Consider the following 27,186-nt stretch of genomic DNA (forward strand, 5'->3'; position numbering starts at 1 on the left):
GTCCCCTTGGCTTCTGGGGCTGTTTCCTTCATGTTGGTTTGATCTTCATGATGGCCATCTTCTCTGGCAGCTCTAGGGCTTTGAACACTTGAATTACAAACTATAGATTGGTTTGCCTAAGGATTAAAAATAAATAAACTTTACTCCAATAGGCCCATACTTGTGGGCGGTAATAAAAGTGTATCCGTACTCATTGTGTCATACCTTCAGATATTTTACACATCTCAGTGAATACATTCAACTCTACTTTCTGAACCACCAGCTCAGATCGAGTGGTTTATTACAGTAGAACGTCATTCTGCGTGTGTTCACCGTACATCCTGTTTTATGTATTACATCTGCGTTACTTGGAGTAAGCTTACATTTATAACTCAGCATCAACCATGGATTCTCTGATATTTTATCATGGCTCTTGAATTCTTAACCTCATAATTTCAAAACAATTTAAACATAATCTGAGAGTAGCAAAGCTAAAAAAAGGGGGAGAAGAAAAAAAAAGTAATTTTTTCAGCATCTTTAGATTATAAAGATATCCACTCAAAATTGATATTATTCAAATAAATGCAATGTAGAATGTGTATGTATATCACATTGTGTATGCAAGTACTGTAAACATACTCAATTTTAAACAGTAAATATATATATATATATATATATTTCCTTCAAGTCTAATGTGATTTTTGTGTTTCAGTCATTCTCTCTACAGGACCCACCTTTCTCCTCCCACTCCTCTATGTCACCACCCCTTTGAGTCTGGCATTTTCTTCTCACTCAGGTTTGGTCAGTCTTCAACAACTCTTGAACGTCTAGTATCTGACTGGATTCCTGTGTTTTTTTACATCAAGAGACATACAAGACACAAGTAACGTGTAACAATATCGACATTTACAAATACTCAACGTTCAACACACAGGGCCCACATTCTCACAAAAAATGTAAAAGAATAAAAGATATACAGAGCTCTTTCAAAAAAACAAAAACAAAAAATGTAAAAATAATTTGGAAAAATCACCTTCAATCCGCATAGTTTATAATTCTATAAACCCTAAGTTGATTTTAACTACTTAAGTAATATTTATCAATTAAATAGAGATCTTTTTTATATACCTCATTTTATTTTTCTTGGGCAAACTTCTTCTCTTGTTACTCCTGTAATATAATCAGAAAATTTATCAAATTTCCTTATACACTTAATTTTTTGGCATCCATCCTGTGAAAACAAAACTTATTAGGAAATGAAAAATCATCAAATAGGTTCAATTAATACCATGTGGATTTTTTTTTTTTCTACACCAATCTAAAAAGGATCCATTACAACACAAACAGCTTCACAGAGAAAACATTCACTGGTCATAATCCATATAGTCCTGATTCATTAATACACATCACACATATACAACATACTTTATATCATACGAACCATCCTATGAACGTCATCACATGACTACATACACACAGCTTTCCCAGAGACCTACCACACCATCTGCATTCCATAGCACTAAGCACTCCTCATCATAATCATCTTCACTTTTACCCCTACTATTGGGAAAAATCACTCCATTCATTCATCTACATTCATTGATCCCGGGGACCCCTGCGGTCCCCCACTGACACCTTCAGTACATTCCTGAACAAAGTATTAACCCTTTTTTTACAGTTCCAACAAACTTTTTTGGACTCTTCTATATTCTTGTACCATTCCTGATCTACATTCTTGTACCATAGTATCACTTACATAAACCTAATCACCTTTGCTAATCCTACCTTCCTCATCGCCTTCTGCAACGTACTGTTTCCCATCCTCTTAACTGACACCTTTAACACTGCTGTATATGAATACTTCTGTCCATTAACCATCAGTATATTCCAAACTTTCAACTGCCTTAATATCCACATGCTTTTCCTTCACTTATCACATGCTTTTCCATCAAAACGTTGAGTCTCTATATTTGTTTCTCTAATCCTATTAATAACGGCCGATATTTTGTGACGGGCGAATGAACAGGAGAAATAGTGCATGCACTATTTCTCCCGTTACTATTGCCTGTCACAAAATAACGTCCGTTATTAATAACTGTCGATAACGGGTTAAAACGGCTATTAGAAAAATCCCATAGACTATAATGGGATTTTCTAACGGCCGTTAGGGATTTTGTACCGGCCGTATAACTGCCGTTCATAACGGAAGTGTTTTTACAAACATGGGGAGTTTGTAAATAGGTGGGCACTGTACCGCAGAAAGGAGCCTAAAATGGTTGTTTGGCTGGTTCTGTGGAGAAGTCTTGTTTGGGAGAAATCTTAAAGGGGTATTCCAGGATTTTTTTTATTTGACTATGCTACAGGGGGCTGTAAAGTTAGTGTAGTTCATAATATAGTGTCTGTACCTGTGTGTGACAGTTTTCTCACATTTATTTTTAACAGCATACAAAATTACTGTTGTCTCAGATTTTTCCCAGGTTGCAATGCGGCCGAGACCTGACTAAGTAGTCAGCTGATGACATGAGCCTGTCTGCTTCAATGGGTGGAGGGATTGCTTGGTGCGAGAGAGAGCAATCTGCAACTAATGCAACAGCTGTAGGCACCCTGATTGAATGAATGCAGCTCATTTATGTTTCAATGGGTGGGGTGGCTGATGTGTGGGAGGGAGGAAAATGGAATTGTGGGATTTGTAGTAAAAAAAAGAAAAGTCAAACAGGAAATACCAGTTCACAAAAGGCTAGCCACAATGTTATGGTAATCTCACAAGATAGCCATTTAGCCCCAAGACAGGCGCGGATGCTTCCTAAGCATGTCCATTACTGCCTGCAAGGTGCGTCTCCTTATGGTGGATAACCCCTTTCATTTCGGTCTAGGCGCTCTAATATGGGGGTACAATTTTTTGGGAATGGGCTGTCAAGGGGTACTCAGGCAAAAAAGGTTGAGAACCACTGGTCTATATCTCTTCAAATATTTTGTCTTCCAACTTTCAGCTTTCTTTATCTCACTTCTCTTGGCCTCATCCCAAGGTCTTCATCTTAGTCACGAGCAGATAGCAAGCTGACATCAGGAACATGACATATAGGTTAAGGGTGGGTAACAAATATATTTTTGAAGCATTAGCAATGGCATATAAGTATTAATATATTGATCAGCAGTCAGAATCATTTTAATCAATTTCAACACTGGGAGGGGGAGGGGGTTAATCTGGGTGTACTACCTGCCTACTGGGAGGGGGTTAATCTGGGGGTACTACCTGCCTAGTGGGGGACGAAGGGGTTAATCTCCCCCACCCATTAGGCAGGTAGTACCCCCAGATTAACACCCTCCACCCAGCAGGCAGATAGTACCCCCAGATTAACCCCCTCCCCCCCAGTAGGAAGGCAGTACCCCAGATTAACCCCCTCCCCCCAGTAGGCAGGTAGTACCCCCCGTCTGGTACCTCTGCTGCTCCAGTTGCCGGGAATTCAGGGCAGAACCTTCCCCAGTCCCCAGATAAGGGCTTGCAGAGCTCCACATAATGCACGGTAATGATGTTCGCGGACGTCATGCTCTCAGAATACCTATCCAGCGTCAGGATGTAGTAACGCCGGCCCTTGAATTCTGGGAGCGCGTCGTGAGCGAACGTCAATATGAGGCCGACGCGCGCAGCTGTACAGCACTTAACTGGGGGTGGGGACATCCTGAGTTCCCGGCAACTACAGGTGAGTTGGGCACAAAAATAGGAGCCGGAGGCCGAGCGGCTTTAGTCTCTGAGTCCCGCTCCAGGCTCTCGCACTGCTGGCCTGGCCATCCGACAGGGCGATCTGCCAAACCGGGATAGGAGCAGGAGGAGGGCCCGACACAACAAGCACTGGCTCTGCTCGTGGCCCCAAGCAATTGCTTGGTTTGCCTGTCCTGTAGGGACGGGCCTGAACAAATGCACGGCAAGGCAGTGCAGCACGGAGGTGATAGAGCCTCAAGTTTGAGGCTTGATTAAGGTGTGCTCAGGCACACCCGGCACACCCAGTGCCCATGCCTATGTCTCCCTCTAATGCTGAATCCACAACAACATTCTGCAACATGATCTAAATCTAAAAGGAAAATGCATAAATAACAGCCTTACTATAAATTAAATTGCAAAAGAGAGCGAGCAAACAACAATTATTTTAGCTGACTTTGGAACAACCGACATGTAACATTGAATAGAGCAGCATACCTTTATCTGGTGCACATTGGATGAATGTTTCAAGTTTAAAATTTCCGCCCAATTTATCAAGAGGCTTGCGCTAAAATGGTAAATTTAGCCAAACTGCGCAAAATTTGCACATCGTGAAAACGTCCACATTTTAGTCTATAATAAGCCAACATGGATACATGTCCCCCTTTGAGCCTACTTTTCTTTGTTGAGGTTACCATTGATACTATTTGTGGTGACTCTATTAGGGGCATTTACTAATCTTTTACTATGTAGTCTGGTTTTTACCCTGTTTTTTTCTACTTCATTTTTGACTACGTGCGACAAATTTACTAAATTGTTGCACGGCGTTAATAAATTTGGCACACGTAGGTAAAAGTGGGAAATTTACGTCATGTAGTAGAAAAAATAGTCTGTTCCTTTTTCCTGCTGTCTGAATAGGTTTGGCTGCTAGGTTTCCTTCTGGATCTTTTGTTTTTGAGTTTTTTTTTTTAGCTTTTTCACCACATCTAAATAATTCAATAACTAAATTGTAGTCATGGCTCAGAATAGTGGTAAACAGCGTTTAGTGTGTGTGTGTGTGTGTGTTTATTAAATTTTTTTAACACTGTTTTTTCTCCCTAAATGTACTTACTCTTTTTTTTTTTTGTTACTTATTCTACAGATCCGTCAGATCCGTGTATCCTGTGGACTCCTTCAGATTCGGTGGACTACTTCGACGACCAGTGTTTTTCTTTGCTTGATGTTAATAAAATGGTTAACGAGGGCTTGTGGGGGAGTGTTTTTTTGTAATAAATTTTTTTTAAACCTGTTTTTTTTTTCAATATTTAATTATTTATTAAAAAAAAAAAAACACATAGGGTCCCCCCTATTTTTATTCTTAGCCAAATACCAACCAAACAGTAACAGCCTGACGTTACCAGGGTGGGCGAGGACCATTGTTACTGGCCCTCCCCAGCCTAAATAACACCAGCCTGTTACCGCCTAGGCCCAGGAGCACCATTTTTGACGCTCCGGGCCTGTTGGTACCGGCTCTTCCAGGCACCCCTGTGGCGTTGGGTACCGGGGTAATAATTGGGGGTTAGCGCTAGCTGTTTTTGTGGCTAACGCTAAGCCCAGCTTAGTAATGGACTCCGTCTATAAGACAGCTTCCACTACTAAGTCTGTCAAGTAAAGTAAGGAAAAAACACAACAGGTTTTAAAAAAATGTTATTACAAAAAACACTCCCCCACAAGCCCTCGTTAACCATTTATTAAAATCAAACAAAGAAAAACGCTGGTCATCGAAGTAGCCCACTGAATCCGAAGGAGTACACAGGATAAACGGATCTGAAATGAGAAGGAAAAAAAATGGGTTAGTACATTTATTATCACCTGCTCACACATCTCCCGCCCCATACGACTATAACTGCCATTATGCCCTTACAGTAAGGACATGCTGGGAGTTGTAGTTGTGTGGTGCAGAAGATGTGTGGGCAAGTGACAAGCTTGTCCCCTGCCCCTAGCTGCAGGACTACAACTCCCAGCATGGGGCGAAGGCCGGCACAGTGTTTCCCAACCAGGGTGCCTCCAGATGTTGCAAAACTACAACTCCCAGGATGCCTGGACAGCCAAAGGATGTCCAGGCATGCTGGGAGTTGTAGTTTTGCAACATCTGGAGGCACCCTGGTCTGGAAACACTGTTTTAGGCCAGTGTTTCCCAACCAGTGTGCCTCCAGATGTTGCAAAACTCTGTCCAGGCATGCTGGGAGTTGTAGTCTTGCAACATCTGGAGGCACCCTGGTTGAGAAACACTGTTTTAGGGCTTGGGCAACTTACCGGCTTCCGTAGGATCCAGCGCCACACGACAGTGCCGCCCGACGATCTCTGTCACCGATCGTCGCTGGAGCCTCGGAAGGGTAAGTGAGCGTCTTCGCCGGTCCCCTTCAGCTGTTTAGTTTTGCAACAGCTGGAGGACTACAGTTTACAGACCACAAACCAGTGGTCTGCAAACTGTGGCCCTCCAGCTGTTGCCAAACTACAACACCCAGCATGCCCTTACAGCCAAAGCCTTTGGCTGTCAGAGCAGGAGCCCGGGCTGACATTACAGTGCAGCCGCCGGGGCTCTTCGTACTGCCTCCCCGCTTCCCTCACTTATGGGAACACTGATATACATCCCCCCCCCTTGTCTCCCGCCCACGCCGCTTAGCTCCCGCTGCAACAAGACTACAACTCCCAGCATGTCCTCACTGTATGGGCATGCTGGGACTTGTAGTCTTGCAACAGTTAGCAGACAGATGGGAGTTGTGTGGTGCTGGCAGGTGAGAAGGGGGGGATGTAAATCACTGCAGTGTCCCTGTAGCAAAGTGAGGGTAGCGGGGAGAAAGTATGTCAGTAGCTTTTCCTGCTCCATGTTGGAGCTGGAGTAAATTTTGTCAATTTTTACGGCCGTTGCGACTGTTTATTGCGCAGTTAATAAATACCTGACCACTGCAAGTCAAAAATGCAAACTAGCATAAATCAAGCGGGAAAAAAATTTGACTTTCTAGCTCTTGCTAGAGAAAGTCGCACGAAAAATAGGGTAGGCGCAATTGCGACAATTTAGCGCCAAAAATAGTCAGAAAAAAATTACTAAACCCCTTAGTAAATGCCCCTCTATGTACATCAGTGTTATCCTGGCAACATTTATAAAATGTTCTACTAATTACTTATACTGTTTTTAATAATATATTATGATAAAGGTGCAATCTATTTTTAGTAGGGTGTGGTTTGTATAACTAATTCTTCTTGTTGTAAACAACCCCTAAAGGAATGTAACAAGGGTAGCAGTGAGTATTTGGACACCATAGGTATCTGACAGATTTTTGACAGTGGGCTGTGAATATAGAAAATGACATTTTGTACACTAAAATGCTCGTATAGCTACATATTTTTCATTTTCACAAGTAATAAAAGGAGACAAAGCCACAAAAAAAATTGGCTAGAAAAGAAAGGAGAGAGCAGCTCTCCATAGTGTGATACTGAGGGATAAAACTGGTGGGCGCAAATATGGTGCTGCTTACCAGAGATGGTTGTGCAAAAAACAAGCACAACTTTGGACAACTTTGGACAGAGTATGAAGTAAATGGCTGCAGCCTTTCCACTGGAATGCAACAATATGTCAGAAACTTCCTCCCAGTATAGTGGGATAATAAGGCACTGCACACTTCAGGTAGGTGGACAAAAGGATTTATTACCCACAATGCTTAATGACACGTTTCCCGGTTATGTGACCGCTTCCTCAGCCTGAGGAAGCAGTAAAAAGACCGGGAAACGCGGCGCTAAGCATTGTGGGTAATAAATACTTTTGTCCACCTACCTGAAGTGTGCAGCGCCTGATTATCCCACTATACTAGGAGGAAGTTTCTGACACTCAAAAATTGGGACACAATTACTCCCATGGACATAAAGTGCTGTACATGCCCATAGGGCTGTTGGATAAAGGATTTGGCTGGAATGGATTTTGGGGACCATGCCGTTTTTACAAAGCTCCCATGGTGCCAGAACAGCTGAAACACATTATAAGTGACATTTTGGAATCACCCGCAGGTGATTCCAAGGTTTTTGGAACAGTGGGCTGTGATTACTCTCTCTCACTCCTGAGCCCTACACTGCACTTTATGTGGCTCTTAAAGGGGTACTCCGGAGGAAATTATTTTTTTTTAAATCAACTGGTGCCAGAAAGTTAAACAAATTTGTAAATTACGTCTATTTTAAAAATCTTAATCCTTCCAGTACTTATCAGCTGCTGTATGTTCCAGTGGAAGTTCTTTTCATTTCAAATTTATTTGTGTCTGGCCACAGTACTCTCGGCTGACACCTCTGTCCATGTCAGGAACTGTCCAGAGCAGAAGCAAATCCCCATAGAAAACCTATGCTGCTCTGGACAGTTCCTGACATGGACAGAGGTGTCAGCAGAGAGCACTGTGGTCAGACAGAAAGGAAATACAAAAAGAAATGTACTTCCTATGTAGTATACAGTGGCTGATAAGTACTGGAAGGGTTAAGCTTTTTAAATAGAAGTAATTTACAAATCTGTTTAACTTTCTGGCACCAGTTGATTTAAAAAAAAAAATGTTTTCTAGGGGAGTACCCCTTTAACCCCTTAAGGACCGAGCCCTTTTTCACCTTAAGGACTGGAGCGTTTTTTGCAATTCTGACCACTGTCACTTTAAACATTTATAACTCTGGAATGCTTTTAGTTATCATTCTGATTCCGAGATTGTTTTTTCGTGACATATTCTACTTTAACTTAGTGGTAACATTTTATGGTAACTTGCATCCTTTCTTGGTGAAAAATCCCCAAATTTGATGAAAAAAATGAAAATTTTGCATTTTTCTAACTTTGAAGCTCTCTGCTTGTAAGGAAAATGGATATTCAAAATAATTTTTTTTTGGGTTCACATATACAATATGTCTACTTTATGTTTGCATCATAAAATTTATGAGTTTTTACTTTTGGAAGACACCAGAGGGCTTCAAAGTTCAGCAGCAATTTTGAAATTTTTCACAAAATTTTCAAACTCGATATTTTTCATGGACCAGTTCAGGTTTGAAGTGGATTTGAATGGTCTTCATATTAGAAATACCCCATAAAAGACCCCATTATAAAAACTACACCCCCCAAAGTATTCAAAATGACATTCAGTAAGTGTATTAACCCTTTAGGTGTTTTACAGGAATAGCAGCAAAGTGAAGGAGAAAATTCAAAATCTTCATTTTTTACACTCGCATGTTCTTGTAGACCCTATTTTTGAATTTTTGCAAGGGGTAAAAAGGAGAAAATTTTTACTTGTATTTGAAACCCAATTTCTCTCGAGTAAGGACATATCTCATATGTCTATGTAAAGTGTTCGGCGGGCGCAGTAGAGGGCTCAGAAGGGAAGGAGCGACAAATGGTTTTTGGGGGGCATGTCACCTTTAGGAAGCCCCTATGGTGCCAGGATAGCAAAAAAACACACATGGCATACCATTTTGGAAACTAGACCCCTCAGGGAACGTAACAAGGGGTAAAGTGAACCTTAATACCCCACAGGTGTTTCACGACTTTTGCATATGTAAAAAAAAATTTTTTTTTTTACCTAAAATGCTTGATTTCCCAAAAAATGTTACATTTTTAAAAAGTGTAATAGCAGAAAATACCCCCCAAAATTTGAAACCCAATTTCTCCCGATTCAGAAAACACCCCATATGGGGGTAAAAATTGCTCTGCTGGCGCACTACAGGTCTCAGAAGAGAAGGAGTCACATTTGGCTTTTTGAAAGCAAATTTTGCTCTAGGGGCATGCCGCATTTAGGAAGCCCCTATGGTACCAGGACAGCAAAAAAACACACATGGCATACCATTTTGGAAACTAAACCCCTCAGGGAACGTAACAAGGGGTAAAGTGAACCTTAATACCCCACAGGTGTTTCACGACTTTTGCATATGTAAAAAAACTAAAAACATTTTTACCTAAAATGCTTGGTTTCCCAAAAATTTTACATTTTTAAAAAGGGTAATAGCAGAAAATACCCCCCAAAATTTGAAGCCCAATTTCTCCCGATTCAGAAAACACCCCATATGGGGGTGAAAAGTGCTCTGCTGGCGCACTACAGGTCTCAGAAGAGAAGGAGTCACATTTGGCTTTTTGAAAGCAAATTTTGCTCTGGGGCATGCCGCATTTAGGAAGCCCCTATGGTGCCAGAACAGCAAAAAAAAAAAAAACACATGGCATACCATTTTGGAAACTAGACCCCTCGGGGAACGTAACAAGGGGTAATGTGAACCTTAATACCCTACAGGTGTTTCACGACTTTTGCATATGTGATTTTATTTTTTTTTTTTACCTAAAATGCTTGGTTTCCCAAAATTTTTACATTTTTAAAAAGGGTAATAGCAGAAAACACCCCCAAAATTTGAAGCCCAATTTCTCCCGATTCAGAAAACACCCCATATGGGGGTGAAAAGTGCTCTGCTGGCGCACTACAGGTCTCAGAAGAGAAGGAGTCACATTTGGCTTTTTGAAAGCAAATTTTGCTCTGGGGGCATGCCGCATTTAGGAAGCCCCTATGGTGCCAGAACAGCAAAAAAAAAAAAAAAAAACACATGGCATACCATTTTGGAAACTAGACCCCTCGGGGAACGTAACAAGGGGTAATGTGAACCTTAATACCCTACAGGTGTTTCACGACTTTTGCATATGTGATTTTATTTTTTTTTTTTACCTAAAATGCTTGGTTTCCCAAAATTTTTACATTTTTAAAAAGGGTAATAGCAGAAAACACCCCCAAAATTTGAAGCCCAATTTCTCCCGATTCAGAAAACACCCCATATGGGGGTGAAAAGTGCTCTGCTGGCGCACTACAGGTCTCAGAAGAGAAGGAGTCACATTTGGCTTTTTGAAAGCAAATTTTGCTCTGGGGGCATGCCTTATTTAGGAAGCCCCTATGGTGCCAGGACAGAAAAAAAAAACACATGGCATACCATTTTGGAAACTAGACCCCTCGGGGAACGTAACAAGGGGTTAAGTGAACCTTTATACCCCACAGGTGTTTCATGACTTTTGTATATGTAAAAAAAAAAAAAAAATTTTTACCTAAAATGCTTGTTTTCCCAAAAATTTTACATTTTAAAAAAGGGTAATAGCAGGAAATACCCCCTAAAATTTGAAGCCCAATTTCTCCCGAGTACGGCGATACCCCATATGTGACCCTAAACTGTTGCCTTGAAATACGACAGGGCTCCAAAGTGAGAGCGCCATGCGCATTTGAGGCCTAAATTAGGGATTGCATAGGGGTGGACATAGGGGTATTCTACGCCAGTGATTCCCAAACAGGGGGCCTCCAGCTGTTGTAAAACTCGCAGCATGCCTAGACAGTCAGTGGCTATCTGGCAATACTGGGAGTAGTTGTTTTGCAACAGCTGGAGGCTCCGTTCTGGAAACAGTGGCGTACCAGACGTTTTTCATTTTTATTGGGGAGGGGAGGGGGGCTGTGTAGGGGTATGTGTATGCTCAAACTTGCAGCCGGATACTTACTGTAATCCTCCGCCCATGTGAGCGTACCCTGTACGTTCACATTGGGGGGGGGGACATCCAGCTGTTGCAAAACTACAACTCCCAGCATGGACGGTCTATCAGTGCATGCTGGGAGTTGTAGTTTTGCAACCGCCGGAGGCTCCGTTTTGGAAACAGTGACGTACCAGACGTTTTTCATTTTTATTGGGGAGGGGGGCTGTGTAGGGGTATGTGTATACATAGTGTTTTTTACTTTTTATTTTATTGTGTGTTAGTGTAGTGTAGTGTTTTTAGGGTACAGTCACACGGGCGGGGGGTTCACAGTAGTTTCTCGCTGGCAGTTTGAGCAGCGGCAGAAAATTTGCCGCAGCTCAAACTTGCAGCCGGATACTTACTGTAATCCTCCGCCCATGTGAGTGTACCCTGTACATTCACATTGGGGGGGGGGGGGACATCCAGCTGTTGCAAAACTACAACTCCCAGCATGTACGGTCTATCAGTGCATGCTGGGAGTTGTAGTTTTGCAACAGCTGGAGACACACTGGTTGTGAAACACCGAGTTTGGTAACAAACTCAGTGTTTTGCAACCAGTGTGCATTCAGCTGTTGCAAAAGCTACAACCCCCAGCATGTACAGACAGCGGAAGGGCATGCTGGGTCTTGTAGTTATGCAACAGCCGGAGGCATACTACATTGGCTGGGGATGCTGGGGATTGTAGTTATGCAACAGCTGGAGACACACTGGTTAACTACTTAACTCAGTGTGCCTTCAGCTGTTGCAAAACTACAACTCTCAGCAGTCACCGACAGCCAACGGGCATGCTGGGAGTTGTAGTTATGCAACCACCAGATGCACCACTACAACTCCCAGCATGCACTTTAGCTGATTGTGCAAGCTGGGAGTTGTAGTTACACAACAGCTGAAGGTACACTTTTCCATAGAAAGAATGTGCCTCCAGCTGTTGCAAAACCCTTAAGGGCATGCTGGGAGTTGTGGTGGTCTGCCTCCTGCTGTTGCATAACTACAGCTCCCAGCATGCCCTTGTTGCATGCTGGGAGTTGTTGCTAAGCAACAGCAGGAGGCTGTCACTCACCTCCAACGATCCACACTGCAGGACTGTCCCTCGCCGCCGCCGCTGCTCCTGGGGCCCCGATCCCAACAGGGACGCCGGGGATCGGGGTCCCCAGCACCCGGGGTCGTCTTCCCGCACCCGCTCACGTCCTCCGGAAGAGGGGCGGAGCGGGTTGCGGGAGTGACACCCGCAGCAGGCGCCCTGATTGGTCGGCCGGTAATCCGGCCGACGAATCAGGGCGATCGTGAGGTGGCACCAGTGCCACCTCACTCCTGCAGGCTCTGGCTGTTCGGGGCCGTCTTTGACGGCCCCGATCAGCCAGTAATTCCGGGTCATCGGGTCACTGGAGACCCGATTGACCCGGAATCCGCCGCAGATCGCTGGACATAATGACCCCCCTGGCGATATGCCGGGATGCCTGCTGAACGATTTCAGCAGGCATTCGGCCCCGGCTCCCCTCCGGCTAGCGGTGGGGGCCGGAAATGCTCAGGGTGTATCCATACGCCCTCGGTCCTTAAGGACTTGGAAACGGGGGCGTATGGATACGCCCTATGTCCTTAAGGGGTTAACTGTTGCCTGAAAGTGTGCCAGGAGTGAGAGAGCTCCATGCACTTTACAGTTTCACTTTGTCACTATGGAGTATTGAGTGCAGAATGATGGGGAGGCAACCTGATTTTTTATTTTTTTTGCAAATAACAAAAAGGGAAACGGTAAAGTGTCTAAAGAGATTCAGAATACACTGTAAATGTCTTGCTAAAGATAACAAATAAAATTTTGAGCATTTGTGGCTCTATGGGAAGCTTGAACAATGGTGGGGGGGGAGGGGGTTCATCAATAGTAGTGTAGGAGAATATCTTTTTACCCCATTAATTTGTGTGGTAGAAACTGCACCAAATTATTAATTTGTGCAGGGCATGTGATAAATATGGTGTTGATTAGAGATGAGCGAACTTTTCAAAAATTCGATTCGGCCGATTCCGATTAACCGAATTTTCCGAAAAAGTTTGTTTTGATCCGAATTTTTTTCCGGCGAATCTATATTAAAAAAGGCTATTTCTAGCCTACATACAGCCTCTATAGGGGTATAGAACACTTTGCTGTGTTCTAAAACGCATATGGAGTGTGCTGGGATAGTGAAATAATACTGTTATTCAGAATAACATGCAGATTACCGGCATCGCTTTAAGAATCACTGCCGCACAGCAGCACAATGACAGAGCCTGGTGGTGGCATCAGTGTGAGGAGACCTTATAGTGGCTGAATGACACAGCGTGGAGGTGTTGGCAGCATGAGGACACCATATAGTGGCTGAATGGCACAGCGTGGAGGTGTTGGCAGCATGAGGACACCATATAGTGGCTGAATGACACAGTGTGGACATGTTGGCAGCATGAGGAGACCATATAGTGGCTGAATGACACAGCGTGGAGGTGTTGGCAGCATGAGGAGACCATATAGTGGATGAATGGCGCAGCCCGGAGTTGCCAGCAGCATGAGTAGGCACTAGGCCTTCACAATCCCTAAGATTAAAAGATGAATTAAGAAATGTAAACCAAAGATTTTGGATAGCGGGTGCTACATATGAGAAAATTTAAAATTCCCAGACCCAGGCCCCACAGCGGCATCATTTTTTGATTTGAAATTTAAAACAAACTTTCAGTGTCCCGGATCCCAGCGTGTGGGTACGAAGGACCAAATCCAACAAGCCCCCAGAGCAACATCAGTAAAGCATATATTGCCTGAATGACACAGCCTGGAGTTGGCTGATTCACGAGTACACAGCAGGACTTCACAATCCCCCCCAAAAAACACAATTTTAGAAATTTTTTAAAAAGATTTTGGATAGCGGGTGCTACCTATGAGAAAATTTGAAATTCCCAGGCCCAGGCCCCACAGCGGCATCAGTAAACCATATATTGCCTGAATGACACAGCCTGGAGTTGGCTGATGCACGTGTACACAGCAGGGCTTCACAATCCCCCCCAAAAAACAACACAATTTTCGAAATTTTTGAAAAAGATTTTGGATAGCGGGTGCGACCTATGAGAAAATTTTTAATTCCCAGACCCAGGCCCAGCAGCACCAGAATTTGTTTTATTTGAAAATGAAAACAAACTTTGAATGTCCCGGACCCCATCGTGTGGGTACGAAGGACCAAATCCAACAAGCCCCCACAGCAACATCAGTAAAGCATATATTGCCTTAATGACACAGCCTGGGGTTGGCTGATTCACGAGTACACAGCAGGGCTTCACAATCCCCCCCAAAAAACAACACAATTTTAGAAATTTTTGAAAAAGATTTTGGATAGCGCGTGCTACCGATGAGAAAATTTGAAATTCCCAGACCCAGGCCCAGCAGCGCCATCATTTTTTGATTTGAAGTTTAAAACAAACTTTCAGTGTCGCGGACCTCAGCGTGTGGGTACGAAGGACCAAATCCAACAAGCCCCCACAGGGCTCATGTGGCCGTGAGATGTAGGCGCAACGTCTCCATTGCCCTGACCGGCCATTGTTTCCAAGACTTTTCATCAAGGCAAACCATGTGAAGAACAGCGTGACACCGCCGTGCCCCGCACACATGGTATGCTGAAGGGACACTGAGACTTGTCCGGGCAGTGGAGGCTTAAGACACAGTGGAGGATGTTGAGGCGGAGTAGCACACTGTCACAGGACCAACGGGCTGAAAGAGTGTAACAGGAAGCAGCATTGAGTACATACCAGGGCTTCAGAATCCCAAAGAAAAAACAACCATTTTTAAATAAATTTTAAGAATATTTAGGACAGCGGGTGCTACCTATATATTGCCTGAATGACACAGCCTGGAGTTGGCTGATGCATGAGTACACTCCAGGGCTTCATAATCCCCCCCAAAAAACACAACAATTGTAGAAATTTATGAAGAAGACTTTTGGATAGCGGGTGCTACCTATGAGAAAATTTGAAATACCCAGGCCCAGCAGCGGCATCAGTAAACCATATATTGCCTGAATGACACAGGCTGGAATTGGCTGATGCATGAGTATGCACCAAAGCTTCACAATCCCTAATAAAAAAGACATACATTTTTGACAAAAAATTTTTATGAAAATTTAGGACAGAAGGTGCTCTCTATATATTTCCAGAATGACGCAGCCTGGAGTTGGCTGCAGCATGAGGAGACCATTGAAATGTCTGATTTTTTTATTTGAAATTTTAATCAAAATTTGTGTCCCGGACCCCACCGTGTTGGTGCAAAGGACCTAATCTCACAAGCACCCACAGGGCTCATGTGGCCGTAAGATGTAGGCGCAACGTCTCCATTAGCCCTGACCGGCCATTTTTGTTTTTTGTACCTTTGTTTAAGAACAAGCACATATCCAAGAGTCCAGAAGACTCTATAATGCAGAACGGTGGACCACCCAAAGACATTCTTCTATAAAATAATTTTTTATGAAATAAAGAAGCATAGTTCATCCCTCTCCGTATTTTTTTTAAAAATGTTACTTAAAAAATCACACGCAACAAGCATTCAATGGTGTAATGGTTATTATTCTGGAAAATTCAAGTTTATTACTGTGATAATTATCTGAAAATTTGAAAAAAAAATACCCAAGAGTGTTTAATAACCCCATACATTGCACCATAAATGTTGAAATTTAAATTAAGCATGTATGTATGTATTTCAAAAATACTAAAATTAAAGGCCCAAGCCCAGAAGCATCATGAAGTCAAGTAGTTCCCGAAAGACACAGGAGCAGTCAGGAGTAGGCATCAGCAGTACCCAAGAGGCTTCAATAACCCCTTACATTGCACGATCAATCGCGAGATCGAGCAATAACCGGTGTGTTATGCCCTCAGATGTCCAGGGCTGCACGCGCGCTACACTGAACGAACCAGCGTGTGTCTATCTTTAACCGACAGGTGCGGGTAACCCACTGAACCCCGTTCGCGATAGGGATCAGGGATTGCAATTATTTGCCACAACTAAGTGCGGGTCATAAGCTCGGGTTCATTAAGTCCCTGCCCTTTGTATACACTGCGTGTCTCTACTACCGATTGGATGGTTTAGTGAGGTCCTCGGATCGGCCCCGGAGGGGTAGGAGAAGGCCCTGGCAGAGCGCAGGGAATTTAAAGATCATTGTTGAAATTTGCATTAAGCATGTATTAACTATTGCTAAACTTCCAAAAATTAATGGCCCAAGGCCAGAAGCGTCAGTGAGGCAAATAGTTCCTGAAAGACACAGGATGAGTAAGGAGCAGGCATTCACAGTACCCAAGAGGGTTTCATAACCCCTTACATTTAAAGATCAATGTTGACATTTGCATTAAGCATGTATTAGCTACTGCTAAACTTCAAAAAATTAAAGGCTCAAGGCCAGAAGCATCAGTGAGGCAAATAGTTCCTGAAAGACAGAATGAGTCAGGAGCAGTCATTTGCAGTACCCAAGAGGGTTTCATAACCCCTTACATTTAAAGATCAATGTTGAAATTTGCATTAAGCATGTATTTAGTTACTGCTACACATCATAAAATTGAAGGCCCAAGGCCTGAGGCATCAGGGAGGCAAGTAGTTCCTGAAAGACACGGAATGAGTCAGGAGCTGTCATTTGCAGTACCCAAGCGGGTTTCATAACCCCTTACATTTAAAGATCAATGTTGAAATTTGCATTAAGCGTGTATTTAGCTGCTGCTAAACATCCAAAAATTGAAGGCCCAAGGCCTGAGGCATCAGGGAGGCAAGTAGTTCCTGAAAGACACAGAATGAGTCAGGAGCAGTCAGGAGCAGTACCCAAGAGGGTTTCTTAACCCCTTACATTTAAAGATCAATGTTGAAATTTGCATTAAAGCGGTATTCCAGGCAAAAACTTTTTTTTTATATATATATATAAACTGGCTCAGGAAAGTTAAACAGATTTGTAAATTACTTCTATTAAAAAATCTTAATCCTTCCAATAGTTATTAGCTTCTGAAGTTTTCTGTCTAACTGCTCAATGATGATGTCACGTCCCGGGAGCTGTGCATGATGGGAAAATATCCCCATAGGAGCTGCACAGCTCCTGGGATGTGAGTCATCAGAAAGCAGTTAGACAGAAAACAGCAACTCAACTTCAGAAGCTAATAACTATTGGAAGGATTAAGATTTTTTAATAGAAGTAATTCACAAATCTGTTTAACTTTCCGGAGCCAGTTGATATATAAAAAAAGTTTTGGCCTGGAATACCCCTTTAACCCCTTAAGTACCCAGCCAATTTTCACTGTAGGACACGGCCATTTTTTGCAAATCTGACCACTGTCATTTTAAACATTAATAACTCTGGGATGCTTTTACCTTTCATTCTGATATTGAGACTGTTTTTTCATGACATATTCTACTTTATGTTAGTGGTAAAATTTTGTCGATACTTGCATCATTTCTTGGTGAAAAATTCCAAAATTTGATGAAAAAATTTAAAATTTTGCATTTTTTTTTACTTTCAAGCTCTCTGCTTATAAGGAAAATGAATATTCCAAATAAATTATATATTGATTCACAAATACGATATGTCTACTTTATGTTTGCATCATAAAGTTTACATGTTTTTACTTTTGGAAGACATCAGAGGGCTTCAAAGTATAGCAGCAATTTTCAGATTTTTCACCAAATTTTCAAAATCTAAATTTTTCAGGGACCAGTTCTGTTTTGAAGTGGATTTGAAGGGCCTTCTTATTAGAAATACCCCACAAATGACCCTATTATAAAAACTGCACCCCTCAAAGTATTCAAAATGACATTCAAAAGGTTTGTTAACCCTTTAGGTGTTTCACAGGAATAGCAGCAAATTGAAGGAGAAAATGTAAAATCTTCATTTTTTACACTGGCATGTTCTTGTAGACCCAGTTATTGAATTTTTACAAGGGGTAAAAGGAGAAAAATCTTCCTAAAATTTGTAACCCAATTTCTCTTGAGTAAGAAAATACCTCATATGTGTATGTCAAGTGTTCGGCAGGGGCACTAGAGAGCTCAGAAGGGAAGGAGCGACAGTGGGATTTTAGAGAGTGAGTTTTTCTGAAATGGTTTTTGGGGGGCATGTCACATTTCGGAAGCCCCTATGGTGCCAGAACAGCAAAAAAAAAAACACATGGCATACTATTTTGGAAACTACACCCCTCAAGGCACGTAACAAGGGGTCCAGTGAGCCTTAACACCCCCCAGGTGTTTGACGACTTTTCGTGAAAGTTGGATGTGTAAATCTATTTTTTTTTTTCACTAAAATGCTAGTTTTCCCTCAAATTTAAAATGTTTACAAGGGGTAATAGGAAAAAATGCCCCCCAAAATTTGTAGTGCAATTTGTAGTGCAATTTCTCCCGAGTACGGAGATACCGCATATGTGGCCCTAAACTGTTTCCTTGAAATACTACAGGGCTCCGAAGTGAGAGAACGCCATGCGCATTTGAGGACTAAATTAGGGATTGCACCGGGGTGGACATATGGGTATTCTACGACAGTGATTCCCAAACAGGGTGCCTAAAGCTGTTGCTAAACTACCAGCATGCCTGGACAGTCAGTGGCTGTCCGGAAATGCTGTGAGTTGTTGTTTTGCAACAGCTGGAGGCTCCTGAAAGACACAGACTGAGTCAGGAGCAGGCATTCGCAGTACCCAAGAGGGTTTCATAACCCCTTACGTTTAAAGATCAATGTTGACATTTGCATTAAGCATGTATTTAGCTACTGCTAAACTTCAAAAAATAAAGGCCCAAGGCCAGAAGCATCAGTGAGGCAAGTAGTTTGTGAAAGACACAGGATGAGCCAGGAGCAGGCAATGGCAGTACCAAAGAGGGTTTCATAACCCTAATTGATAACCCAAGAGGGTTTCATAACCAACCATAATTGGGAAATGTTGGTGTAGCAGCATGGTCAATCTACTCTGAGGCATCTGGCATTGGTGGCTGGAAATCCTGGCTGATATATCCGATTCATCTTCACAAACGTCAGTCTCTCCACATTTTTAGTGGACAGACGAGTTCGCCTTGGGGTGACTATGGCCCCGGCCGCACTAAACACCCGCTCTGATGGCACACTACTGGCCGGGCAGGACAGCTTTTACAGGGAAAACTCTGCTAGTTGCGGGCATAAATCAAGTTTGGCTGCCCAGAAGTCCAGCGGATCTTCAATGGTTGTCGGCATGGCCATGTCAAGGTATGCCATCACCTGCTGGTTCAGGTCCTGCTCCATGTCTACCTGTTGCTGATGAGTTACTTCACTATGCGGGTGAAGAAAGCTACTCATCAGCGACTGTAGACTCAGGCTTCTGCTGATTGAGCTGGTACTGCTCCTGCCACCCCTCCCCTCTCCAGCAACCATGGCAGTGGAAGGTGAGCGCAGAGGGCCCCCCGAGTCAGACCTACGAGTGGATGGACCATGTGGCCGATAGGCATCAGCCAACTGACTACGTAGAATCTCTCTGTAGTAGGTCAGTTTGTCCTCCCTCTCAGTGGGTGTAAAAATGCCCCCATTCTGGGACGGTAGCGAGGGTCTAATAAGGTGGAGATCCAGAAGTCATCCCGCTGACGAATTTTGACAATTCGGGAGTCACTACGCAAGCAACTGAGCATGCATCATGCCATGTGCGGCAGTGACTCGGAGGGACTACCTGCCTCCATCTCCACTGCATACTGCCACGGTGTGTCTGGGTCCTCTGTCTCGCCTTCCTCATAACCCTCCAGCTCCTCTGGCTGCTCCTGCTCCTCCTCTCCTGTCAGATGACTAGAAATGCCGGCCATCTCATCCAACCTAAACTGTGCTCCGCTCTGCCTCTCATCATCCTCCTCCTCCAGTTCAGCCCCCACAGGGCTTATGTAGCCTTGAGATGTAGGCGCAACATCTCCATTGCCGTGACAAGCCATGGTTTCAATCATTTGTTGTAGGAAATGTAGGAGTGGAATTACGTCGTTCATGGCGTAATCCAGGCGACTTACAAATAATGTGGCTTCCTCAAAGGGCCTCAGCAAACGGCAGGTGTCACGTATGAGCTGCCACTGGTTCTATCACTCCTATCTGCTTGGATCATCAAGAAATCGGTGATGGCTTTTCTTTGTTCGTATAGTCTGTCCAACATATGGAGGGTGGAATTCCAACGTGTGGCAATGTCACAAATAAGACTATGTTGTGGGATACCGTTCTGACGCTGAAGCTCAAGGAAGGTGTGCTTGGCGGTGTACGAGTGGCTGAAGTGCATGCACAGTTTCCTTGCCATTTTCAAGATGTTTTGCAAATGGGGTGAAGACTTGAGGAAGTGCTTGATAACCAGATTCAATACGTGTGCCATGCAGGGCGCATGTTTCACACTTCCTTGTCGCACCGCGGACACAATGTTTTTCCTGTTGTCGGTAACCATGGTTCCCATTTCCAGATTTCGTGGAGTAAGCCATACTCGGATTTCTTTACGAATGAACTTTAGCAGTTTCTCCCCTGTGTGACTCCGTTCGCCAAGGCAAACCATGTGAAGAACAGCTTGACACCGCCGTGCCCTACACACATGGTACGATGAAGGGCCACTGAGTGGGCCGAGGACACGCTAGAGGATGAGGAGGCGGCGTCGCACACTGTAACAGGACCAACTGCCTGAGAGCGAGAGCATGGAGGAAGAAGAGATGTGACCTGTCCAAGTTGCTGTTGTGGCTGTGCAGGAACCACATTTACCTAGTGGGCCGTAAAAGACAAGTATTGTCCCTGCCCGTAGTTACAGCTCCACACGTCGGCGCTGCCGTAAACTTTTGAACACACCGACAGGCTCAAGGACTGGCCCACCTTCTCTTGTACAAACTTATGCAGGGCTGGCATTTGGGGCTGCTCGGCCAGCGGGTCGTTCCCCTCCCGTGGGCACTGGTGTCGTGGTGGTGGTGGGTGCCGCGACATTTTATGCTAGGTATGTTAGGGACCCGCCACATCCGGGTGGCCGTGACGAAGCGTTAGATCATTAGTGCATATTGTGGATGTGCGACTTTTGTCTTTTTTTTGTCTCTGTACGTTTGCAGCAATCGAACATGATAAATCCCTGACCACTGCAAACATTTCACCAGACTATGGCACAGCTCTGCAATTTTTGAAAAAGCTTTCAAAGCAAAAGTCGCAATGAAAAGTCTCTAAACAGCATCTGAGACAAACTGTGCGACAAATTTACACCATAAAAACTGGGTAAAAGCAGTGATAAATTACCCCCAATGTTCTTAGCATGTAAATCACAATACTTAGAAAACTACTTTTAGCAATTTTATAAATAAGGTTTGCTTAGATAAAAATGAAAATCTGTAAATAAAGTTTGCGTAGAGCTAAAAGCACAATATTTCAATAGAAGAATGGTATTCTTTAGCAGTTTTGTAAATGCAATTTACTTAACCCCTTAAGGACGCAGGACGTAAATGTACGTCCTGGTGAGGTGGTACTTAACGCACCAGGACGTACATTTACGTCCTGTGCATAACCGCGGGCATCGGAGCGATGCCCGTGTCATGCGCGGCTGATCCCGGCTGCTGATCGCAGCCAGGGACCCGCCGGCAATGGCCGACGCCCGCGATCTCGCGGGCGTCCGCCATTAACCCCTCAGGTGCCGGGATCAATACAGATCCCGGCATCTGCGGGAGTTCGCGATTTAAATGAACGATCGGATCGCCCGCAGCGCTGCTGCGGGGATCCGATCATTCAGAATGCCGGACGGAGGTCCCCTCTCCTTCCTCCGTCCGGCTCCCGGCGTCTCCTGCTCTGGTCTGTGATCGAGCAGACCAGAGCAGGAGATGACCGATAATACTGATCTGTTCTATGTCCTATACATAGAACAGATCAGTATTAGCAATCATGGTATTGCTATGAATAGTCCCCTATGGGGACTATTCAAGTGTAAAAAAAAAATGTAAAAAAATGTAAAAGTAAAAGTAAAAAAAAAGTGAAAAATCCCCTCCCCCCAATAAAAAAGTAAGACGTCCGTTTTTTCCTATTTTACCCCCAAAAAGCGTAAAAAACATTTTTTATAGACATATTTGGTATCGCCGCGTGCGTAAATGTCCGAACTATTAAAATAAAATGTTAATGATCCCGTACGGTGAACGGCGTGAACGAAAAAAAAAATCCAAAATTCCTACTTTGTTAATACATTTTATTCAAAAAAAAATTATAAAAAATGTATTAAAAGTTTTTTATATGCAAATGTGGTATCAAAAAAAAGTACAGATCATGGCGCAAAAAATGAGCCCCCATACCGCCACTTATACGGAAAAATAAAAAAGTTAGAGGTCATCAAAATAAAGGGATTATAAACGTACTAATTTGGTTAAAAAGTTTGTGATTTTTTTTAAGAGCAACAATAATATAAAAGTATATAATAATGGGTATCATTTTAATCGTATTGACCCTCAGAATAAAGAACATATGTCATTTTTACCATAAATTGTACGGCGTGAAAACAAAACCTTCCAAAATTAGCAAAATTGCGTTTTTCATTTTAATTTCCCCACAAAAATAGTGTTTTTTGGTTGCGCCATACATTTTATGATATAATGAGTGATGTCATTACAAAGGACAACTGGTCGCGCAAAAAACAAGCCCTCATACTAGTCTGTGGATGAAAATATAAAAGAGTTATGATTTTTAGAAGGCGAGGAGGAAAAAATGAAAACGTAAAAATTTAATTGTCCTTAAGGCCAAAATGGGCTGAGTCCTTAAGGGGTTAAAGGGGTACTCCGGCACTAAGACATCTTATCCCCTATCCAAAGGATAGGGGATAAGATGCCTGATCGCAGGGGTCCCGCTGCTGGGAACCCCCCTGATCTTTGATGCAGCACCCAGTTACCATCAGCCCCCGGAGCATGTTCGCTCTGGGTCTGATGACTGCTGATCACAGGGACGGAGTATTGTGACGTCACGGCTCTGCCCCCTCCCATAGGCTTGCATTGAGGGGGTGGAGCGTGACGTCATAATACTCTGGCCCCGTGATCGGCAGTCATCAGACCCGGAGCGAACATGCTCTGGGGGATGATGGTTACGGGGTGCTGCGTCAAAGATCTCAGGGGGATCCACAGCGACGGGACCCCCGCTATCAGGCATCTTATCCCATATCCAAAGATGTCTTAGCACCAGAGTGCCTCTTTAAAGGGTTTCTCCGGTGCTTAAACAAACATCTTATCCCCCTCCCATAGACTTGCATTGAGGGTCGGAGCGTGACGTCACACGCCGCCCGCCCTGTAGTCGCCGGTAATCAGTCCCGGAGCGAACACGCTCCGGGGACTGATTACAAACGGGGTGCCGCGTGCATGATCCCGGGGGTCCCCAGCGGCGGGACTCCCGCGATCAGGCATCTTATCCCCTATCCTTTGGATAGGGGATAAGATGTTTAAGCGCCGGAGAACCCCTTTAAATAGGCCCTGTCATTAAAAAAAAAAAAAAATTACAAATTTTGACAATTTGAAGAGACATGTCTAATGTTTTGATCATTGGGGGTCTGAGTGTTGAGACCCCAAATTATGGTTAGAATGAGCCTAAGAACGCGCTTAAAGGAGTACTCCGGTGCGCACTTTTTTCCTTTTATCCTGTCCGGGCTGCAAAATAAAAGAAAATACACTTTCTCTTACCTGCCAACGAGCCCCCGAAGCTCCAGTACAGGTGTTCGGTCCCCGGGCTGTATTCTTCTTACTTCCTGTTAGCCCGGCACGTCACACGGAGCTTCAGCCTATCACTGACCGAGGCGGGACATCGCTGTGGAAGTAAGAAGAATACAGCCCGGGGACCGAACACCTGTACCGGAGTGTACCGGAGCTACGGGGGCTCATTGGCAGGTAAGAGAAAGTGTGTTTTCTTTTATTTTGCAGCCCGGACAGGATAAAAGGAAAAAAGTGCGCGCCGGAGTACTCCTTTAAGGGCCCTATTGATTGCAATGTGATTCTGCAGCGCTGTTCACATAGCAGAATTCATATTTCGGTGTCCACAGGAAATAGAGAAATGTCTATTCTTTCTGCTGATTCTGCATGGAAATGCATTTCCGTCTATGAGACGGTGCATTTCCCGCTGTCAGGGCAATGTCCGCACAGAGATTTTCTGTGTGGACATTTCCCTGTGTGAACATATCCTAAGCTAGATAAAACTTACAATATAAGTCTATGGGATTGTAACGGTCAGCACATGCTTCTCTTTCTCCGCTTATTCTAATGATCGGCCAGGGTCTGAACACTCAGGGGGAGATTTATTAAAACCTGTGCAAAGGAAAAGTTGCCCAGTTGCCCATAGCAACCAATCAGATCTCCTCTTTCATTTTGCAGAGGTCTTGTTAACCTCTTAAGGACCAAGGATGTACCGGTACGTCCTGAGTCCTTTCCCTTTCTATAGCGCGGGAACTATAGTGCTATTAACCCTTTAGGCGCGGCATTCAAAATTGAACGCTGCGTCTAAATGGAAAGTAAATCACTGCCGGTTAGCTCAGGGGGCTGTTCGGGATGTCCGCGGCGAAATCGCGGCATCCCGAACAGCTCTGGGACACGAGGAGGTTCTCCTACCTTCCCTCCTGGTGTCTGATCGCCGAATGACTGCTCAGTGCCTGAGATCCAGGCATGAGCAGTCAAGAAACCAGTGATCAATGTAAAAGATCAGTGTGTGCAGTGTTATCGGTCCCTATGGGGGCTATAACATTGCAAAAAAAAAAAGTGAAAAAAAAAAAGTGAATAAAGATCATTTAACCCATCCCCTAATAAAAGTTTGAATCCCCCCCTTTTCCCATTTAAAAAAAAAAAACTGTGTAAATAAAAATAAACATATGTGGTATCACAGTGTGCGGAAATGTCCGAACTATAAAAATATATTGTTAATTAAGCCGCACGTTCAATGGCGTACGTGCAAAAAAAATCCAAAGTTCAAAATAGTTTTATTTTGGTCACTTTTTGCATCATGAAAAAATGAATAAAAAGTGATCAACAATTATGATCAATACAAAAATGGTACCGCTAAAAACTTCAGATCACGGTGCAAAAAATTAGTCCTCATACCGCCCCATATGCGGAAAAAAAAAAGTTATAGGGGTCAGAAGATGAGAATTTTAAAAGGAAACATTTTCCTGCATTGAGTTATGATTTTTTTCAGAAGTCCGACAAAATCAAACCTATATAAGTAGGGAATCATTTTAATCGTATGGACCTACGGAATAAAGATAAGGTGTCATTTTTACAGAAAAATGTACAGTGTAGAAACCAAAGCCCCCAAAACTTACAAAATGGCGTGTTTTTTTTTCAATTGTTTCACATTTTTTTTTTCCCGTTTCGCATTAGATTTTTGGGTAAAATGACTGACATTACAAAGTAAAATTGGTGGCGCAAAAAATAAGCCATCATATGGATTTTTAGGTGCAAAATTAAAAGAGTTATGATTTTTTAAAGGTAAGGAGGAAAAAAGTTAAAGTGCAAAAATGGAAAAACCCCTGGTCCTTAAGGGGTTAAAAAGGAAAGAATTGATCTGATTGGTTGCTATGGGAAACTTTTCCTCTGCACAGACTTTGATAAATCTCCCCCTCAGACCCCAGCGATTTTCTCTCTAAGAGAGTGGTCTCCAAACGGCGGCCCTTCAGATGTTTCAAAACTACAACTCCCAGCATGCCCGGACAGCTGTTGGCTATTCAGGCATACTGGGAGTTGTAGTTTTGAAACATCTGGAGAACCACAGTTTAAAGAAGACCATTGCTCTAGCACTTGTAAAAGGTTTTGTTTTTTTTAAGTTTATTAGTGACAGGTACACTAAAAAAACAACAACAAAAAAAAGGCTGTAAAACTACAGCTCCCATGACACATTGCGGCACTAAGACCCTAGACAAAGCAGTTGCCGGTTTTAAACCTGTCGGATTTGTTAAGTATCGGATATTTCTTTTTTGGAAGAAAAGTGACAGATCGGAGAGAGATTTGTAAGTTTCTGTGCGAGTCGGCGGGGGTCACGTGCTAGGGACAGTTCCGGTTTCCGGTGAAGGAGTTGCATGTAGGAGGTATCCTCGCTAGAGGTGAGACTGGAAGCTAATGTTATGTTTAGGAATGGAGACCCTCTGTAGTCTAGGTCCCAGCTACATGGCGGCTTAACGACTCCTGTATATGGGAGGTAAATAGTATTGACAAGCTGTATTGTGTCGGCGTTCTTACTGGGGACATACAAAACTGCATATTGGGATGATCGGCTGCAGTACTCGGCACGATCTCTAGATGGCAATGCACTTTTTTCTTACTGCTCAGCTACATCTATACACTATGGCAGCTTGTATTCCATTCAGCATTTGAAATCATACCACGTTGGGGTGGGTCATGCATTTGTGTTCAAGGTCACTGTGCAGGAACACAAAAAAAAAAAAGGGGAGGGGGTGTCTCCAGTAGTTGTCAAAGTCTGCTAGAGGTGCTTTACTTTACCATGGTGCTTGGACAGGGCTTGACAAATTTCAGACACCACTGTTTTACATACCTCTGCCTCCATTCTTGTACAGATCCCCTGACACATGATCAGGACACTAATAATCATAACACAGGGAGAGATGAGGGGACACTAATGACATTGACACAGGGAGACATGATGGGACACTGATTGTGACACAGGCAGAGATGAGGGGACACTAATGACTGCTACACAGGGAGACATGATGGGACACTGATTGTGACACAGGCAGAGATGAGGGGACACTAATCACTGTGACACAGGCAGAGATGAGGGGACACTAATCACTGTGACACAGGTAGAGATGAGGGGACACTAATCACTGTGACACAGGCAGAGATGAGGGGACACTAATCACTGTGACACAGGCAGAGATGAGGGGACACTAATCACTGTGACACAGGCAGAGATGAGGGGACACTAATCACTGTGACACAGGTAGAGATGAGGGGACACTAATCACTGTGACACAGGTAGAGATGAGGGGACACTAATCACTGTGACACAGGGAGAGATGAGGGGACACTAATCACTGTGACACA

At 43.6% G+C, this 27,186-nt stretch overlaps 1 protein-coding gene and 1 long non-coding RNA gene across 3 annotated transcripts in view; one reads left to right on the forward strand and one right to left on the reverse strand.

Annotated features, from left to right (window-relative positions):
- Window positions 1–712: 712 nt before the first annotated feature.
- Window positions 713–26,197, reverse strand: LOC130295564 (uncharacterized). The gene is made up of 3 exons (XR_008848912.1): window positions 26,066–26,197; window positions 1,108–1,149; window positions 713–825 (listed from the first exon to the last, which is right to left on the reverse strand). It is a non-coding gene; the product is annotated as an uncharacterized LOC130295564 (long non-coding RNA).
- The window catches only part of MRPL24 (mitochondrial ribosomal protein L24), a 65,164-nt gene continuing 64,063 nt past the window's right edge, over window positions 26,086–27,186 (forward strand). Inside the window, exon 1 of one of the 2 annotated variants that reach the window (XM_056546415.1) lies at window positions 26,086–26,225. Coding sequence is in view for 1 of the 2 variants with exons in the window: in XM_056546414.1 (XP_056402389.1) it covers window positions 26,314–26,320 (7 nt within the window). In the remaining variant the exon portion in view is untranslated. Of the gene's footprint in view, window positions 26,321–27,186 lie in introns of both variants that reach the window. The other variant, XM_056546414.1, reaches the window with a different exon arrangement.

This window comes from Hyla sarda, chromosome 11 (assembly GCF_029499605.1).
Source record: "Hyla sarda isolate aHylSar1 chromosome 11, aHylSar1.hap1, whole genome shotgun sequence".
NCBI classification, from domain to species: domain Eukaryota; kingdom Metazoa; phylum Chordata; class Amphibia; order Anura; family Hylidae; genus Hyla; species Hyla sarda.